This window comes from Dromaius novaehollandiae, chromosome W (assembly GCF_036370855.1).
Source record: "Dromaius novaehollandiae isolate bDroNov1 chromosome W, bDroNov1.hap1, whole genome shotgun sequence".
Classification (NCBI taxonomy): domain Eukaryota; kingdom Metazoa; phylum Chordata; class Aves; order Casuariiformes; family Dromaiidae; genus Dromaius; species Dromaius novaehollandiae.
Window position 1 is genome coordinate 42,172,024 of NC_088130.1, and position 19,431 is coordinate 42,191,454.

General features: G+C 39.5%; 1 protein-coding gene and 1 pseudogene across 5 annotated transcripts; one reads left to right on the forward strand and one right to left on the reverse strand.

The window, feature by feature from the left end:
• The first annotated feature begins 826 nt into the window (after positions 1-826).
• Positions 827-12,181, forward strand: LOC135324478 (baculoviral IAP repeat-containing protein 1-like; annotated as a pseudogene).
• On the reverse strand, positions 6,587-19,034 carry LOC135323527 (survival of motor neuron protein-like). 5 transcript variants are annotated; one of them, XM_064500462.1, is made up of 9 exons: positions 18,900-19,034; positions 18,644-18,715; positions 18,169-18,294; positions 17,683-17,883; positions 17,133-17,273; positions 15,993-16,064; positions 15,319-15,429; positions 14,307-14,392; positions 6,587-7,720 (listed from the first exon to the last, which is right to left on the reverse strand). In XM_064500462.1, the coding sequence occupies exons 1-8, from the start codon at positions 18,936-18,938 to the stop codon at positions 14,336-14,338; spliced, it is 819 nt and encodes a 272-aa protein (XP_064356532.1). In that variant the 5' UTR covers positions 18,939-19,034; the 3' UTR covers positions 6,587-7,720; positions 14,307-14,335. The 5 variants fall into 5 exon arrangements, with proteins under 5 accessions (XP_064356532.1, XP_064356531.1, XP_064356530.1 ...); XM_064500461.1 differs by having other exon boundaries at positions 14,303-14,392; XM_064500460.1 differs by lacking the exon at positions 6,587-7,720 and adding an exon at positions 12,987-13,612.
• Between the last annotated feature and the right edge of the window lie 397 nt (positions 19,035-19,431).

The following is a 19,431-nucleotide window of genomic DNA, read 5'->3' on the forward strand; positions in this document are numbered from 1 at the left end:
TTAGTTGGAAGACATTTCAAAAAGAATTTAAAATGCAAGCCAGTAAAAATGTAACCCCCTGACTTACGCAGTTCCCCATTTTTTTTATACTTACTGCATGCAAAACACACATGTTATTTTCCCGGTTTTCACAAGCAATTTTTGTTTCAAATCCTTTAAATGTGCAAGTTTTCTCTTTTTAACATAGCTCCTTATGTGCTTAGTCTAAGGTTTATGCCTGCTGGCTGGCCAGAAAGCAAGAATTCTGCTGTTTGGGGTAGGGGGGAATGAGAGTTTCAGCATCTATGTTTGTTTCTGTGCAGAATGAAACAAAAATCTTTATAAACCCTTTGTGGAATCATGTGATCGCAGTGCCTGTTAGCCTGGTGGTTGGGCTACTTAGCTGAGATGCAGCTAATGCGGATATTTAAGGCTGTACTCAAGAACTAGCAGAAAAAGGACAAAAAGGGTTTTGATATGGTTTCATAAGCTGTTCCAAGCCAGAGGAATGCCAGAACCGTTTGGCTCTTTGTTATTCTGATGTGAGTGACAGTCTTGTGGTATGATATTTTCTAACAGTATTTTTGTCTTCACAATCAGCATTTTGGGGGGTGAAGGGAGGGGAGGGTTTTGACAATCAATTTTAATCTGTTCTGGCTCTTTCTCTTGCCAGATACTAAAGTAATGTAGTTGGAAATAAAGTTGTGTATTGTGCATGGCTGTATACTCCATTATCTGCTTGCAGTCTGCATAATAATTTTGCTTGTCCTTTTTCTCTCTTCTCATTGAATAGAAAGAGCAGTTCAAACTAGGCTCTGAAAAATTACTATCAAGGCAGTATTTCTCTGATATATAATGAAATTTAGCTGTGGCCTTTGAACTTAAAGCAGCATGAAGAAAATGTGTCCTCCTCTACTCTTTGTGGCATTCACTGGATCTCAGTTTCCTGTGCTTTTGGGAAGATACTACCCACTTAATTCTTGTTCTCGTGTTTTTCTTCTTTACTGGATCTGTCACAAGGTTAGTCAATCAATGACTAACAGGCCCATGAGAAATTCTTGTATTTTGTGAAAGCGTTGTATAATATGGTTCAGACAAGAACTATTGAGAGAGGATGCAAAAAGACAAAAACATCCTGTGGGTCTGTGGGGAAAAAAAAATACTATAAAGAGAAGTTTGAAGGTGCTTTGGGACAGAGAGCACACTGCTGTTCGGAGTGAATTGGATTTCTGAAAGGTAAGGGACCTTGCTTTATTGTGAGCCTTGAAGGAATAAAAGTTACAATCTGAATTAACAGTCATAACTGATTGCCAAGACTGTAAATGTTGCAATCGTATTAAAATATAAGTAAATGAAATCTCTGGGTTTATTTTTGCATAACAGCCATAATTCCAAGAATTGGAGTGGGGTCCATTGTGCCTTGTGCACCATTAGGAACAGTTTTAATTGTAGTTTGTGCAGACTCCCCACTGAAGGAGTGAGGGGGTGTGTGTCTTACATAAAAACCCAACAAATTTGAACTAGAATCAATTTTCCATACTTAAAAGTATATACAGTGGCTGTAGTGCAATTCTTAAAAGTAATTTTTCAAAATCTAATAGAACTTGAAGACTTAAACCTTTGAATTTAGGGAGAGTTTTGCAGCACTTCCTTTTTGCCTAGAGATTTCAAAGCACTTAAATAATCTAACACACATTTTGCTGTGAGAGAGGGTTCAGGTTGTGTGATTTCTACAAACAGCAAGAAAGAGTTAAAAATAACAGTCTGGAGATTCAGGATTTAGAATCATTTGGTATATGTTGTAAATCTGTTAAGCTCTCTCCATTATTTGAGAAAACAGACCAAAGTTCTTTGGAGTTTGGGGGAGAACAGAATTTGGCTATTATGAATGTCAAAGAACTAAACTGTAGACATTTTTGCTGCCGTATGAACTATCATCTAGCAAAATATTACTTTTTTATGGGTTTCTTATCACTAAGTACTAGTAGCAAGAACAAAAAGCTATTGCTTCCACAAGAACAGTTAATTTGAGAAGCCAAGCAGAAATGGTAACATTAATAAAGCCACTTTATTGGAAAGAAGTATTAACAGTAGAAGTTTGGCAATAAATGTCGCTGGCAAATTCATTTCATTTTGCAATGATGAAATTTCAGTTCTTTTTGATGAAGGATGATGTAATTTCTGCTAGTCACTACTTATAATAAAAATAGTTTATAATAAAAAATAATACAAGGAAACAAATTCTCCCTTCCATTTCTCATTTTCGCTTCCTGTCTTTCATTTGGGAATGTATATTCTGCTACCTCAGGTTCTGTCTAATTTAAGGAGAAATTTGAAATATGCTGGTAGTATCCAGTCATGGCTTTGGGATGGAAGAACTGAGATGGATAATAATGAGGCATATCAGTTTACCTAGGCCATTCTAGGTTTTCAAGCTATTGCATGAAACTCTTAGTTTGGGCCACAGACCTGCGTGACCCTGGGCGAATCTCCTCACTTGCTTATGCCTCTTCTTCCTTTCCACTGTCCTCTCTTCAATTGTAAAGGCTTCAAGATGGGGATTTTTGCTGCTGTGCACAACAGCAAGGGCAATGGGCAGCTAGAATTAGCAGTGATCTGTGTTTGGCCAGTAATATTTAATAATATACCTGTTCATACTGACTCAACAGCTTATTTTATATTCTTTTATCTCTTCGGCGTAAGCTGGAATCAAGTGCTTAAAACCTGGAGAAATCACAATGTAATAGAGTTGATGACTGAATGATGTTTAAAAGATGCAGGTAGTATAATTTGGTAGTCTTGTTTTTTCAGAAAATGTCTGCCAAAGAGAACCCTACAGTGGAGATGGATGATGGTAAAATATGTGAGCTGAATCCTTCTCTATTGCAAGCTCTTTTTTCTCATCTAAACTTGGATTTTCAAAAGTTAGCAAAAAAAAAAATAGAGGCAGAATTCCAACAGCTCCGTGATCAGCTGCAAGGCGGTTATAACCCTACCATAAGAATTGAACGCAGTAGATTAAAATCTTTCTTGTCCTATAACTCTTATTCATGGTCTCAGACAGAAATGGCAGCTGCTGGGTTTTATCACATGGATGTTGAATCCAGTGTGCAGTGTTTCTGCTGCGGATTAGTTTTATTTGCCACGAAAGTTAGATGTTCGCCATATGAACAACAAGAGACTTCATCCCATGTGTGAATTTGTTCTTGGCAAGGAGGTGGGTAATATTTCAAAGTAGGACATACGTGTTGAGTATCTGGAGAAGAATCCGGCAGAGCATATATACAGATACGAGGAGGAAGCGATCCTTCAGTCCGTTGACGGGTGTCTGTTGTATGCCGGAGGAAAGCAGCCTGCTTTGCTTGCCAGAGTTGGATTTTTCTCTGCAGGTAACTGGAAATGATGCTTGGAAGGATTTCTGTTTTGATTTATGAAACAGTGTGGATCTCCTTACAATATTTAAATGGATGCAACATTTGTAGATTCTGTATTTTTTTTATTAGTGTGTAAATTGTATAAATTCAGATTTTTCAATTTCAGGCCCCCCCCACCCCCCGAAATGATAGCATTGGCAAGGACAGGACCTTTATTCCTATTAAACTCTCACTTACTTAAAAATTGTCCATGGCAGATGGCTCAATTTGGTTGCCTTTCGTTCATTTAGCAATTTCAGTTCATATTGACTGATGATATTTAGAGGCATTACACATTCCCTCCCTCCCCCCCAATACAGCCAGGGCCTTAGTCTGATCAAATGATTTTCCTGAGACTCCGTGACTGCTGGTCCTGCTGTGACTTCATACTTCTGTTTCAACATTGAATGAAATGAGACGTTTGAAGTTTTTACAAAAAAAGAACTCAAAAAAGCATAAGAATGGCTGTATTAGTTCAGACTGAAGTCATCTGACCGATTTCCAACAGTGATGGTAAGCCAACACCTGGGAAAGAGTAAGAAAGGGAAACATATACTTCCTCCCTATATTTGTGCAACCTTAGACTAGTTTCTACATGGGGGAATCCCCCTGGTTTAGACAATGAGAATCTCCCTGACTCACTGCAGTGAGCATCAATGCAAACGTGTTAGAGGACACCACTTCTCTGCAATTGTCATCGTCCTCTTTGAAGGGTTCTTTTATAGCCTGGTGATCATTTGGCCTCGCCAGCTCTTTTCACTGGCTTTTTGTTCCTTGTCCTTTGGAAGAATGTTTAGATTCCTTTGACTTGTTACTCTTTAGCTCTTTCTTTTCCAGCCTGCTTGACTTTGTTTTTATACCAAATCTGCCAGAGATTTTGAGCCTTCTTTTTCTCTACTCAGAGACTTTAGCTTTTGAATTATACCTTTTTAATTCTTGTAATCTGTTTTATTTTGCTGTCAGCCATACTGCTTTCCTCTAACTTTTCACAAGTCTTTTCTAATAGTTAGCACATACTAGTGTTGCCCTTTCACTATGACATCTTTCAAGAACTCTCTACTGCCTGTAAGGGTGCTTCACCCCTCCCCCCCCAGTCACACTTTCCAGCTTTCTTATTTTTACCATCATTCTCCTTTTTGAAGTGTCACAGCCTTAGCAAGTTTCCTCTTCCTGTGGGGATGTTGAATCTAAGTAAATTACAGTCACTGTTACAGGGATGCCTCCACTATGAGATGCTGAGCTCTTCCCTGCACATTATTCAATACCAAGTCAAATTCTTCTTGTAGACTTGAAAACTATCTTGCTCCATAAAATTATCACTGATAACCTCTAAAAAAAGGTCATCTCCACTTTGCATCTCAAGGTGACCTTTGTGCAGTCTGCTTGGGGACTAACTGGTTTCACTCAATACAATTGTATTTTTTTTGTCCGCGTTGTCCCTCTCGTTTCTCTGAACATAATGTACTCAGTTTTGCCATCCTGGTTGGGTAGCTGGTGATCTGGACCAAGTATTGTATTATTCCAATATAGGGCTGAAATTTCAAACCATAGAAATTAAGTGTTCCTTTCCAGTAGTTCGTTGATTTTATTCTAATATCTCTTACATATTATACCCCTTCTCCTTCTGGCACATTCTTCCTGTGTATTCTATATACTGACACTACAGCATTTGACTGACCTGTCTGTCTTCCGTCAAGTTTATGTTGACTATCAATATCTTAATTTAGGGTCAGCTATTTTAGTTCTTCTGTCTTAGTCTTTTGGTTCTGGAATTTATTTACTTAGCTCCAACAAGTACACTAACTCACTGGAATGAAGAAGAAGAAGAAAAAAAGATCACTGTATGAAGCCTTTACAATGTCTCAAAGTTACTTCTGAAGTTTTAATTTGGTGAAAGGTCCTACCTGATATTTTCACTGTCAGATATGCACCAAGTTTAGAACTAGCCTTCCTAATCTTGAACAAGTCAAGTTAAATGGAAATCTAAGCAGTTCTAGATACCATTTTAACTTCAATTGTTATGATCTAAGAAAAAGGCTTTCCTTAGCAGTAAAGTTTGAACTGATGATATGCGCTGGTACACTCATGGTCCCGTGGCTCACGTAAAACACACGAAAGGGTATGATAATGTCTGTGAAATGTAGCCCTCTACATGCAGGTGAGAAAGATATAGTGCAGTGTTTTGCTTGTGGTGGATGTCTGGGAAATTGGGAAGATGGTGATGATCCCTGGAGAGAACATGCTAAATGGTTCCCTGAGTAAGTAACAGACTATTCTAGAGATATTTCTTCATTTATAAAAAGGTTGATTTGTTTTGAGATCTCTTTTTCTTAGCAATAAGGTTGGATCCCCCCCCTTTTTTTCTCTTCGGTGTTGTTATATTCAGACAACTGATTTCAACAGCACTTTATTTTTGAGAGTCCCTAATTCTGTCTTGCTTCAGGTTGGAAAGATGAACTGGACCATGTTATAAGTCTTTCCTATCCCTAACCTTGGATTATTCATTGTATGTTCTGGTTTATGTCCCTTCTAAAGATATCCTATTGGCTTTTCTATGAGCAAAAGCCAGACGACTATTCTCCTAGAGAGTCACTAGGTTGCATGAACAATGCTGATGGCACCAATAAGTTTGCCCTTGTTTCATTATCTTTCTGATGTGAAAAATCCTGAGTATATACTTCTTAATAACTGAAGCATTGCTCTCAGCATTTTAATTGGAATTAATGTTTAGGATTAATAGTTGTTTTGTAATTTTGTAGGTGTGAATTCCTTCAAAGTAGGAAATCTAGTGAGGAAATTATATTCAAAGCTACTGTGGGTTCTTTGGGGTGGTGGTAATCTTGTAATCTTTTCTTTTTTTTTTCTTTTTCTTTTCTTTTTTTTTTTTTCTTTTTTTTTTTTTTTTTTTGCATGGAGGATCTATCTGGGACTTGAAGACAGGCAAATTAAGCCTTGACCCTGATTTTCAATACCCTCAAACCCAAAGAAGAATCCCATCCCCAAACCTATATATAATTACATACTCTCAGTGGAGTTTGTTTCGCTTTTATTTTGGTGCATATCCAAACTGGTTGCCTATATGTAGGCTGCCCATTGGTGAAAAGGAACAGAAACCTCTATTGGCTTTTATTCAGCCCTAAGTTAAAAACCATTGCCTTCGTATTTGTTACTGTAGATCACCATTAACAATGAAAGCTGCTCTAGATTGTTGTTTTTATTTTTTCTTGAAACAAGATTACATGAGTGAAAGATTATAGGTTCTGTATTTCCGAAACCTTTGCTACAAGTAAAAATTTGTTTTCTGTAGCCGTGTTAAATGTGCAGCTTAAGGAGACCTTTCTAACTTGCATTTGCCTGTGTGTGTGTGAAAGAGGACAAATAAATGAAACCTGAAGGGTTCGAAAGAAAAACAAAGATTCTTATCTGTGGTATAAACTAATAATACATATTTAGAGTTCTCTGTAAGATACGTTTTTGTTGTAATGTTTTTGCTTTGCTGTGAGCCTGACAGATATATTTGTAAACTAGTTCTGCCCCTGCTTTAGAGTCTGATAGTAGACCAAAGCTTTCCCTCATATCAAATATCTGTGATTGCAAAGGTGATCCCATCTTGATTATCTTTGAGGATGGAGGAGTTCGACTGGATTCTTTTAAAACTTGGCCAGCAAAATCGTGTGTCAAAGCCACCACTCTTGCCAAAGCCGAGTTTTTCTATATAGGTTTGTACCAAGTTTATTGGCTATATAAACACAGAACAAGTAGAAGATCCACTGTGGAATGCAGATGGGACACAGGTTAAAGGTAGCCCTGGTATCTAAAATCTTATGTTAGCTTTCAACAAGGAGAGTAACACAGTTGCAAAATCAGAATGGATTTTGCAAAAGCTGGAGTAAGGGAACTGAAATGGAATGACCACTTCTCATATGGTCATTCCATTCCTCTCAAATTGAAGAACTGCAAGTAGGGTATATTTTTAGAAAGGAGGAAGCCCTAATCTGGGCTTATATAATAATAATAATAATTTGTATTTGTCTGATGTCACAAGCTAAAGGACAATAATGCCAGAAAAGGGAAACAGTTTGAACTGGCAGTGAATGACTTTAGCCTGTGAATTAGGTGATGACTTCTAATCATAAGAAGAGTGACATTATGGAGTAATATTCCACCAGGGGAAATGTGCAGCAGACCTAATTGCCCTCATAAGCAGAGGGAAAGAATGACTTGGTGCAGTTCTTTCAGGTAGCCGGGACCTTGATTTGCTGCACGTGTGGCTGCGTGTTCCTTCAGATGTCTCACCCCTCCAGGGTTCCTGCCTTTTCTTCATGCTTCTGTTGGATGTAAAAGAGAAGAAAAGAGGAAAAGCTTCTTTCAGTAGTTTTACGTGCTTCTGATGTAGAGTAAGCAGCAACCTGGCTAGTGTCAGGGCAAAGCAGTGAAACCTCCAGGTTATTCAGGTTATTCTGTGTTCAGCCACCATCTGAAAAAATTACCAGAGTCTAGGGACCTCTGTCTTTTTCTGTATAAGCTTTTTTTTTTTTTTTTTTTTTTTTTTTGAGCTAAAAGGAAAGAGGCTCCATCATCATAATTCTGGAAAAAAATAAGCAAAAGGCATGTTACGTTCCTCACCTGTCCTATGGAGACTCTCAATTCTACGAGATTTTTCCCCTGATTTAATTTTTTATTATTCCTGATTTAAAAAGCTACTAATTCCATTAGTAGATGGAGGCTATCGATGTAAACTGATTAAATAATCATTGTTGTTGTTACACTGCTGTCATGTTAATGAGGAAAAAATCGTGTACATGATGATTTCTGACATGTGTCATGTATTCATTGCAGGAGAAAGTCTCTACCAACATTGTCTCTACCAAATCTCTACCAAAGTCTCTACCAACATTGTGTGGTTGTTGCTGTCTGTACTAACAGGACCAGGGAAATCTGTAAGTGTGCAAACATTAAGTATGGTGTTTCCACTGTCTGGCACTATGTATGCACTAAAGAAATTGTTCTCATACAATATCGTCCTTGTGGAGGAGCTTCTCTTTAGGCTGGAGACTGAAAAGTTTGTGCAGACCATTCTAAAGACACCACTTTTTTATGGTGTCTCTTGCTGCATATTGGATACAGCACCTAAAGAGAAACATATTCAGTGATAAGGCTATTTTTAAAGCTTACTTGCTCTTTGTCTTACTAAAATACAGTGAAAAAAGAGATCTGATTTATACAAGTGGTGAATTTAAACAAAACAAGAAGATTCTGATTGCTCTTCTGTGTGATAACTTAAGAAAGGAATCAAGCTGCTGCTTCCATTTGTCTTTGTATCTCACTTCCTTTTGTTGGGATAGAAGATACATCCTTCTGTAGTATAATTCACAGGTGGAGCTAGTAGAGCCTTCTTGATTTTTTGATTCTTTATTCACTGTACAATGAATCTTCAGTGTTACAACACTTTGTTTTGTAGTTGAGCTTACTGACAGTGTCCAAGACTTCTCTGGTTTTCATCTGAACTACTCTGGCTACTTTGATTCTGAATCCCATCTGGCTGCAATTTCTTCATGCAAGAAATTAACAGAAATCAAGTTAACTGGGTCGTTTTTGAGAGATCAACACTTGCTTTCTGTAGGTAGGACAACTATTTAACATAAAAAAACTAATTTGTTATATCTTAGTAGTTTAAAGGAACTACTAATTGTAAGTTGCAAGTATGATAATAAAGACTTTTTCTTTTTCTTTTCTCCTAGCGGCTGCTCTGCCCAGTCTTGTCTCTCTCAAAGTGCTGGATCTTAACAGTCAATTTTTTGATGACAAGGAAGCTTCTGAAATCTTTGGTTTGTATATATCTTCCTTTTCTGCTGATCTCATTTGTTACATTGACAGAATTATTTTGTTTCAAATCCTTTTGGAAATCTGATTAAGTGACTTTATTAGCTTAAATGTAATTTGAGATACTGGACAGTAGCTGGACTAAAATGTTAAATCAGGTATCACAAAACATAGTTTGTGATGAAGGGCTTGAATGAACGACATGCATCCATGTCCTTCTGAGATGGATGAGTATAGTGAGGTGGATGGCTGTCCTAAGTTGCGGAATCGGGTATTCAGCACTGCGGGAGATAAATGGACAGCATGCCAATCGATATGATTAAATGCTGACACTTTATTAAGCCCGAATAGCATCTTTTATATGCTTTAACTGTGATCATGTGAATCAAACTATACAGTGATTGGTACATGTTCATTTAGCACGCACATCTGAACAGTATGTGATTGGATAGCATGTATTGTCCACGAGGAGGCAAAGAAACTCCCCTAAGCCCGTAAGTTCCTTACTGAACATCTGGGAGTTGTTTTTCTCGTTCCAAGGACAGTTTCTCACCACATTGCATGCCCTCTAGTAACCTTACCGGTAGGCCACAAAACCTACTTTCACACTCTTGCTATTAGCATTAGGGCTGGATTGATCACATGTCCATTTTCCTCCAGATAATCCTCCACAGAGCACCTCTGAAAACCAAGATGATTGCTCTGGAAAAACATGATCTTCTTACAAAACCATATCTACATGGAACAGGAATAGGCTGAGGACTTGCATTTTGGGAACAGGGGATTACCCTGATTCCTTTTTTTTCCCCCTGCTCTTTGTCCTTCGAGTTAGCAGCATGGAAGACAGCATGGAAGATCTCTTTCATGTTTAGGAGGCTCACAAGACCTCTTAGAGCCTTTCTGGAGAAGTAATTCTGCCTTTTCTGCTGATGACCTTTTCAAGCTATCAAATTAAAGAATGAATCCACTCTTGCAACAATGGTGGGGGGGGGTCTGCTGAAAGAATGCTCATAGTAACACGGTGTTCATAATTTCAACTTCCTACTTGACCCTGCTGCTATCACTAACTGACATTGCCAGAGATTTAGGAATATGGATTCTTGTTTAATCTTAATGGGAAAGAACTTCTTCCTCTCTCTGCAGCTTACAATTGAGGTTTTCTTTTCAACCTGGAGGTGCTCATCCTTCCCTCAGGAAAGGGATAAGGTCTGCAGCCAAACTGATTGTTCAGCAGTGTCTATGTCTGCTGCATCTCAGATACTTCTCATTTACCCTATCTCTGGATGATGACAGCCTGTTGGAAATAGGTGAGTTAAAGGATTGAACATCAAGTGTATGAAATAACACTTCCAAGCAGGAAAGATGCTACTTCAGGATAAATTCTGTTCATACACATTGAAACAGTAGCAAATTACTTGTCATTTTTAATGGCTATGATCTCTTTCTGTTTGGTTTATGTACAGCCCAAAATATTTCTCGCTCACCCAGACTTTATCAATTTGTATGAAACCTCTTTCCAAATGCCTTAGTTCCTTGTCTTTCATGAAATGTGTAAGATATTAAAATAAAAATAATTACAGTGCAAAAAAAGTAACGACTTAGAATCAAGCTTTGACTCTGTTAGCTGTATTAGCTTAGCCATTTATATGCAGTTCGTTAAAACTGTGTATTACCAAAATATTTCTTGTAGTTAAACTTAGTAAACTCTTCCAAATACTGTTTTATACATAGGCAAGGAAAAATGCCTTCTTGCATAAACAAATGCTAAGTCTGTCATATCATCTACCTTTATTTTTGACATGCATATTTTAGTATACTGCAGTGACTTGATGACAGAGTCAAAGCGCATAAATAGAGTGACCATAAGGCAAGAATGAAAAGCATACATGGTGGGATTTGGGCATGTAAGAGATTAAGCTCAGCATTTTGCACCTATGTGAAGCTGAGCGGGTGTCTGACATTCCACTGGCAGTTTCAGAAACTCATGAGAAGGTCTAAATTATGCCAACTACTAAAAAATTTTCAAGCAGATATTGCAGAAATCAAGACTTCCTAAGCATAGGATGTACTATCCACATCTCTTACCAGCGATCAAGAGAATGATTTTTTTTCTTTTTTTTCCTGGCATTCAGTAATTCCTTTTGTTTTGGTGGGTCCTCAAGTGGTTGCATAAGCTGGCACTGTATCTATCTGGTTTGCTCTGTCAGAGTAATGCTACTGAAATACCCTTAAACATATGGATGCCTTATTCTATTACTTAAGGCATAAGTATATCTGCTAAAATATCCTCTATTTTATCAATTCTCCTCAATCTGAGTTGTAAAAACGCTTAATTAACATTAACACATTACCTCTGGACAGCCAAGGAGGAAAAGAGAAGAGTTCAAAGTTCTGCTTTTTCAGCCTACTAGCAACGATTTTGTTCTAATCTATTTCCATGTATGATGTCTCAGCTTCATTTTATCTGTGTTCATGTTTCAGATGGGTTTTGGAGCATCTTTAAATCCTTACTGACATCTGTATATTTTTGCAGCAAAGGTTGCAGCGAGCGGAGGTTTCCAGAAGCTTGAAGAGCTCTCATCGTTAGCAAATCACAGTGTTAAAGAAACCCGTTGGAGAAACTTCTTCAAAACACTGAATAACACGCCTAGTTTAAAGATCTGAATATCAGTTTTATGTTCATGCATCAGAGCAAAGCCAGTGCACATCTTTTGTCCAGTGTGTTTCTCGACTGCCTGGCCTTGTGACAATAGGAATGCTGGGGTGGCTACTTGATGCAGAGGACCTTAAAATGTTTGATATCATGAAAGAGCAGCATCCGCAGTCCAGGAGTTTAAAATTATCCTGGGAATGGCTCTTGCCACTTTCACCAAGTATTCAAGACTAGTTTGAAAGCGTTTGTTTTTTTCCCTGTGTTATGAGTTATACACCTGCACTGCAAATAAACACGTACTGTAAAATTTTAACCAAGATGAAATATGTCAGTCTCTTCTACAGCAGTGTTAAGGCAATGTAAAAGGACCACAGAAGAGGAGATTTTGTTGGATTAATGTTGGAAAACTTGACTTGCTTGCAAGATTATTTATAGATCATTTATAGTCATGATGGCATTAAAAATAATATTAGACACCAGATTTCACTAGCTCTAAAAACTGATGAACGTGACTTTCTGTAATCTAGTGCCAGATACTAGCACATATCTAGTTTAGAAGGATGTGGCAATTTATGCCTCTTTAGCATTTGCTAAAACTGCTAAATAACAGTTGCTGAACTGCTGACTTAGAACCTTTGCATCACTGCAAGCAGAGCAGTCTTAGTTTACTTTAGCTAGGCAATGAGAGAAAAGCCTTCAAATTTGTTTATGGCAGTTAAGACTTCAGTTCATGCTGTTCTCTTTTTGCACAATTATTTGTGGGAAAATTATTCTTCTGAGATTCACCACCACAGGGAAAGGAACTGAATACAGCAGAATTCAGGCCCACATTTGGCTACTTTACCTGAAATGCAAACTGCTGGTGCTAACTAAATCATTGTCTAGTTTTGTAGCTGCAGCTTTCATTTTACAAGAGTTAAGACTGAAGGGGCTGAGGTATAAATTCATACTTTTTATTACCTTTTCATAGCTTGATTTTTCCATGTTAGTTTTAATATGGTACCATAAGAGTAGTTAAGAAGGCCACCTAGCAAAAATTTGCTGGCATATTTCAGCAACTCGTATAGCAGACAGATTTTATGGAAACTAAAAAACAATCAAACAAAACCACACCTAAATTCAAAGTTTGGAAGTAAACTTTACTCACAGACATGTGAAACAAAAAAAAAAAAGAAGCTTTTTGAGTTCAACTATCATTCAGGATTCTGATCTTAACCATAAAAATAGGTATCTCTCTCAATATGGTGGTATACTATTTTCTAGATCACTGCCATCAGTGGCTACAGTAATGTACACTGCTGCTCTAACTGTGTCTCGGCAGAAAATACTGTACTTGCTTGTTCCATTGAAAAGCACGGGGATTGTAATTCAGATGAAAAAATTCAGATCAAAAGTCTAAGGAATACAAGACCAAATAGTTACAAGAGGTGTTAAACTGAGCGATGAAAGAAATCTATCAAGTAGGGCTTTTTTTTTTAATTCACATTAGGCTTAAAATTGTTTCAAGGAAGTAAAGAACGTTTTACTGATTTTATTTCTGCAGTGCTTACTAAAGATAGGTTTGACTGGATGTCTTTAAGAAACAGCCTGTTTCAATGCACATATAATTACTAGTCTCCAGTAATTTGTCTACTAGTTATCACTATTAACAAAATGTTGAGGTTGTCTTGATAAAATTCTGATCTTCACCATCAACCAGTTCACAAGTGATATACCCCTCTCCGTGGGAGAGATTTGTATCTGGCTTTAAAAGAGAAACAAAATTTAAGTCAGTACATGTGGACTTTTTTTAAAAAACATGAATAACTCATCTGCACAGCAATGAGATGCTTGTCAAACTCAGAAAAAGGAGTACATGACAGAATAGAGTTTTGTTCTGTAAGGAACTGAACACTGTATCAGAGTTCTACACAAATAATTTCAGATAAAACCACAGGCACAAAAGTAATGAGCAGGGAATAATTCAACAGAATATAAAAATTAAATGTCATCTTGTCCTGAAAACAAAACTTAACTAGATATCCTTCATAAAGTAATTGTGTCTAAAGATATGTACATAGCTGTGAAAACTGCATTTCACTTAACAGCTTATTTTCAAAGTCCCTCATAAACAATCAAAGTAGCTGCCTTAATAATTCAAGTCAGATATCCTGTTAAATCTGATGTAGAGAGATGCAGTAATTAACTTTCTCATCAGAGTAAGAAAATTCTTTCTTTTCCTCTGGCCAGGAAAATACTATTCCATTGCTGCTAAGCAAGAAGGGATCAATGCTGGCAGAAACTGAGGCATGAGAGCACTAGCAATTCTTGGAGCCCAAAGCATTTGCATGGGTGTCAAGCTCTCCGAGAGCTCATAACACAAAATGTAATTTCAAACAAACTTCTCAGCTAACAGTGTATCTTTGTTTAGCATAAAATTACAATACTTACTTACTTACAATCCTTCAAGACAATGATGGATATTCAGTTATTTAGGATGGGGTTCTCTCTCTAGGGCAGCTTCCATTCGACTCTGCTTTAAACCCTACAGGACACAATTTAACAAAGTCCTGTTTTTACTAACATGAAAATAAAAGCTTAAGCCACAGAATAAAAACATTTTAGGACTTTTTTTTAAAAGTCATTTATAAATCAAGAGTAGCTTTTAATTCTTTGCGGCTATCAGAACTGGAGGATTAAAAAGGACAGATGCCAAACTGTATGCCTTCATCATAATCAGTGTCTCTACACAGTAATTTCAGACCAGTATTACATGTTCAATGAAAAGTAAATTAAAGAAACCCACAGTTACATAATCTGTGGCAAGAAATGCCAAAGTTCGTCTTTCGAAAATACCCTAAACAGCCACCGCCCCATTCCCCAACTTCCCCAATGCCAAGAGTTGAACTCCTTCTGCAATCTTCTTCCTTAGTGAGCGTACAAAGAAAACAGAAATCAACGCTCTGTCATAGACTTTTCACAGCTACACTGACAGCTCATGACAAACCTCCACAACTGCCTGAAACAATTATGAAAGAATGAAGTCTTTCCAAAAATGCCAAATCTGATTCTAAGCATTATGCTACCACCAATCCTCAAAGAAAATCCATAGAAAACTATCGCATAATAATCATATTGAGATTTACACCACCTGTCCACAAAAACAGAACTGCTTGTTTCAGGGCAGTCACACTGGCTCTACCAGGGCCTAACAAGACATCTTCTGTGGAACAAAGGCCTAAAGCAACATTGACCGTACATACATATGTGACTCGTGACTTAAGCAAACAAGCATCTTCTCCTACGCAAAGATGAGAATACTTACACAATGTGAAATACCCTTAAATCTAGCTATCACGTTAGAATAAGAGGGCCAAAAAACAACATTCCCCATTAACTTTTCGCTGAAAGCAGCAGCAGCAACACCAGAGCAAGATTACAAAGACATTTCAAAACAGAAGTAGCACATACCAAGTAATACCCGGTGTGATAACCGCTCATGTACCAGGCTATCAACATACTTCCCAATGCTTCATCATCCTCAGGAGAGTCTGGCCCCATAGGTGGTGGAGGAGGAATGAGCTAAGAAATTACAAAAGAGAATGTGACTTGTCTGTGTTTCAGTGGGGCACATCCTGGGTTAGATAGCAACTAGTTCTAAATGATCAGCACATAAAACTGAAAAACAAGAGTATATCCTCAAAATATTCTTTAAAAGGCAGTCAAATAAGAGTTGATGTTTTCTGAAAACATTTAATTGCCAAAGCCTGAGAGAAACAGGGTTCCTACAGCCTGACTGTTTACATATATGAAGTTTTATTTAGGAAAAATATTTGCCTATATCAGTAAAATGCTGTTAATCAAGTGAAAGGCACACAACCCATTTGAGAGTTTATTTCTCTTCATACAAATAATATTTCTCTCGATATTCTTACCAACAGCTTTGCTGTCACAACAAAATGAGTACATGCCATGCCTTACACATTAGATTCTTGTGATACTGTAAATTAAGTGCATGGACAATACCCAGAAAATACACTGTAATAAATGTGTTCTAAAAACACAGCAGAGCAGCACATTCCATTAGAAAACTGGAGATCACCAATACTCATCTAGCATTTTCTCCTCACTCTACCATCACTTACCGGTGGTCCTGTTGGGAAGGGTGGGGGCCAGCATGATAAAAATGGTGGAGGTGTATTGAGTTTTGATCCAGGCTATATTGAAATAATAGAATAGTTCAAGTTAAAAAGAAATTTAAGGCATTAGGATTTTATTTAAGAGAATTATTTGAAACAATTCACAAACCCTAACTAAAGGCAACACATCACAACAATTTAATGAAACAGCAATAAGAACACACAGTAGCTATTTATTTCAATACAGCATTCCACGACTAGAGAAGTATAATCTACATTAGCTATGTCATTGGAGGTTAAGGAACTGAAACGGTACTATTTAACATAAGCATTTTTGTTTTCTAAAGAGAAGTCTGTGGTTGCACTTTCACGTGAAGAAACTTATATTCTCCACTGGCAGATAATTTCTCCATTCCTGTGGGGTTGGGGACACACGCTGGCTAAATTCACTTCTATGTTTACATGGAACGTGCCATTTCCATTATGCTCATGTGCATATTTCCTTAATAAGAGCACAGATACAAAACTGTTATGTGTAAGAGAAACATAAAAGAAAGCCTTACATAGAAATCTTGCACTAAAGACAATATTTAGAAAACAAAATGCAATGTTTAGCTGCACTGTTGTTTAGACCCCTACACGATATGAATACTGAAGAGCGGGACCACAGCCCTGGTGAGTCAATAGGGAAGCTACAGCTGACAGCTATATTCTGCGACATCGGGACATCACTTTCACTGCCTACAATATCATGTGCAGTTGTGAGATGTATGAACTGGCTTGTAAACACGCAATTTTAAAGCATCAACAGTACGATTATTAACAGTACCATCACTGTCCAGGGCACAAAAACCCTCCTTTAAGTTACATTTTACAGTCAAGATAAAAAGCTTGCACAAGGCAATTGAAAAGCAAATGGTGGCTAGAAAGAATGCTTTCTCACTAGGCAGCAACTCTGCAAAAGGTCTACACCATGGCCAGCTATGAGGAAATTCTGCACTTGTATGTTCTAATAAGCATAATAAGCATGTATGTAACTACATTTTGTAAGAAAGTCTCAATGTTAAATATCATCCTATTGTCTCATGACTGAGACAGCAGAATCAAGAGTGGTACAAGAATTGCTTCTCATAAGGCTGAGCTTACCTTTCCCAGGCCTGGAGCTGCATGGGGTATGGGAAAACGTAAGTTTTGAGGGGAGAATCTAGCTTTTGTGCAGTTTTTGTTTTGAGGTGACTGGAAAGATTTTTCACTTTCATCTGTTGAATACTGAGTCTCATTTTCATTCTAGAAGACCAAGACATATTTTTATGATATGCATTAAACAGTAGTTTCAGTGTAAAACTGTACTTGGAAAGCCCTGTCCACATCCTTCCTTCTCTCTCTCTCGCCTCCCAGTTCTACTGTCAGTTCTCTAGGCCACTCGGGAAGTATCTGATAATCTTATCTTCGTTGCTTATCATTTTAGCCATGTTATCTTTCACTCATAGGTATCTTCATTGCCCCCTCCCTTTCATCCATACTGAGTTCAAGTGGATGCTTTCATTCCCTCTTTCAGTTTGTATGCCTTCACAACAGAAACGTGTTCTGATTCTCACACGCCCTGTCTCACCACTGCAGGGTAGGAAAAATACGGAAAAGTTGATTCTCCTGCTTTCTCTTTCCTTTTCAGTGGAACAAAAAAGTGTCCTCTCACCTCCCCAGAATTCCCCATCTCATTTACTGTTTCATCGCTGACTGGAGGAAGTAGATCAGACAGGTTCTGCTCTTCCTTATTCCCATATCCAGTGTAAATAACAACGCATGTCCCCCTCTTCTGATTAATTGAGGCAATAGTTGCTAGGTACACATTGCCATCCTCAGACCAAACAGCGTTACAGCTGTCACCAACTTTCCACTGGAACAGAAGCGAGAGAGGCAGGTAAGAACCAGCACCAATGATCACTGAAAAGGATGCCTTTTTGCAAACATATCTTTTGTCCCCAACCTTGAGAAATATGCCTCTCACCCAGAAAGATTTTTTCCTTTGTATTTAGGTAAAGTGCTCAATATAACAGCTTCCTATAAGAAAGATCTAAAGCATCATCACACCCACATTTTCAAGACTAAGAAAAAGCTACTTTTTAGTAAAGCCAGGAACAAACATGCAGCACAAGGCATTTGAATTTACAGCTGAGGTGACCTGTTTTGATGGCATTGTGTTGCTTTTCTTTCTACTTCGGTTTTTTTTGTTGTTTTTTCTCTTCGTCCCCAAGCACTGCTCCTGTTTGTCTGAAGGCTCTGAACACTCCCCGTTCTTTAACGCATTCTTCGGGAGAAAGAAAAATAAAGAAAGTCAGTGAGCTACTGCCGATATCCAGCTATGACACGGAGTTACAGCAGGGCTAAAACAGCAGCCAAAGGGCAAAGCGGGAGCGCCTGAACACGTGTTTTTGCCACACTGGGTGATTTTCTTAAGGACTCCGCTATATTCATGTGCGTACCTCTGCGTAGTCCCGGGTGAGCGCCCCATCCCCAGCAGTTAACCTGCTGAAATTTTTGGTTTTTTTTCATTGGAGGTAAACACAAAAGCACGCGGGTGGCCCCCGGCACCGGCCCGGGCACAGCAGCGCGGCCGCCGCCAGGCCCCGCGGCCGCCCGCGGCGCCGCCGCCTCACCTTGAAGGAGGCCACCGCCTTGTCGTACGCCTTGATGAGCGCCGTGTCGTCCCAGATGTCCGAGTCGTCGCTCTGCGGAAGCCACAGACCGCTTTACCGCCGCGCCGCGCCGCCCCCCCGCGCCGCGCCGCGCCGCGCCATCCCCCCGAGCCCACGCGCGGCGCCCGCCGCCTGCCCCGAGCCCACGCGCGGCGCCCCGTCCCGCCGAGCCCACGCGCGGCGCCTCGCCCCGTCCCGCCCCGCCCCGCCGCCCCACCTGCCCGGCGCCGCGCCGGAATAGCACCCCGTCCGCCATGGCCAGGCCCGGCGCGGCCGCCCACCGCGCACGCGCGACGCCTGTCGCTTCCTGCGCTCGCCCCGCCCCGCCCCCTGGCTCCCGGCGCCCCCAGCGGCAGAGGGCGGCGCGTGACCCCGCCGGTACCACAACGGCCGCAGGGAAGCGCCGCCCGCCGCGGCCCCGGCTGCTTGTTGGCGTCCAAGGTCGCCTCTACCCCCAGACTGACGAAGAAAGGAAGGAAAACCCCCACCACGCTTGCTGACTACATACGCTTTCTCGTAGCTGGGTTTACCCACCTCCACGTTAGCTGACGGAGGTGGCCAAGCACCCCAAATTACACCCCTTTGGCAGTGCTCAGGAGCTGCCACTCGGCATTTAGCAGAAGGGGCAGTGGGTGCCCCTACACTGACACCCCACGTTAGGAGCACACCACCCTCCCCCAGGCCCCACAAGACTGCCAGGTGAGGCTGCTCGAGGGGCTGCTCCCAGTCACCCCAACAGGTCTGCTAAG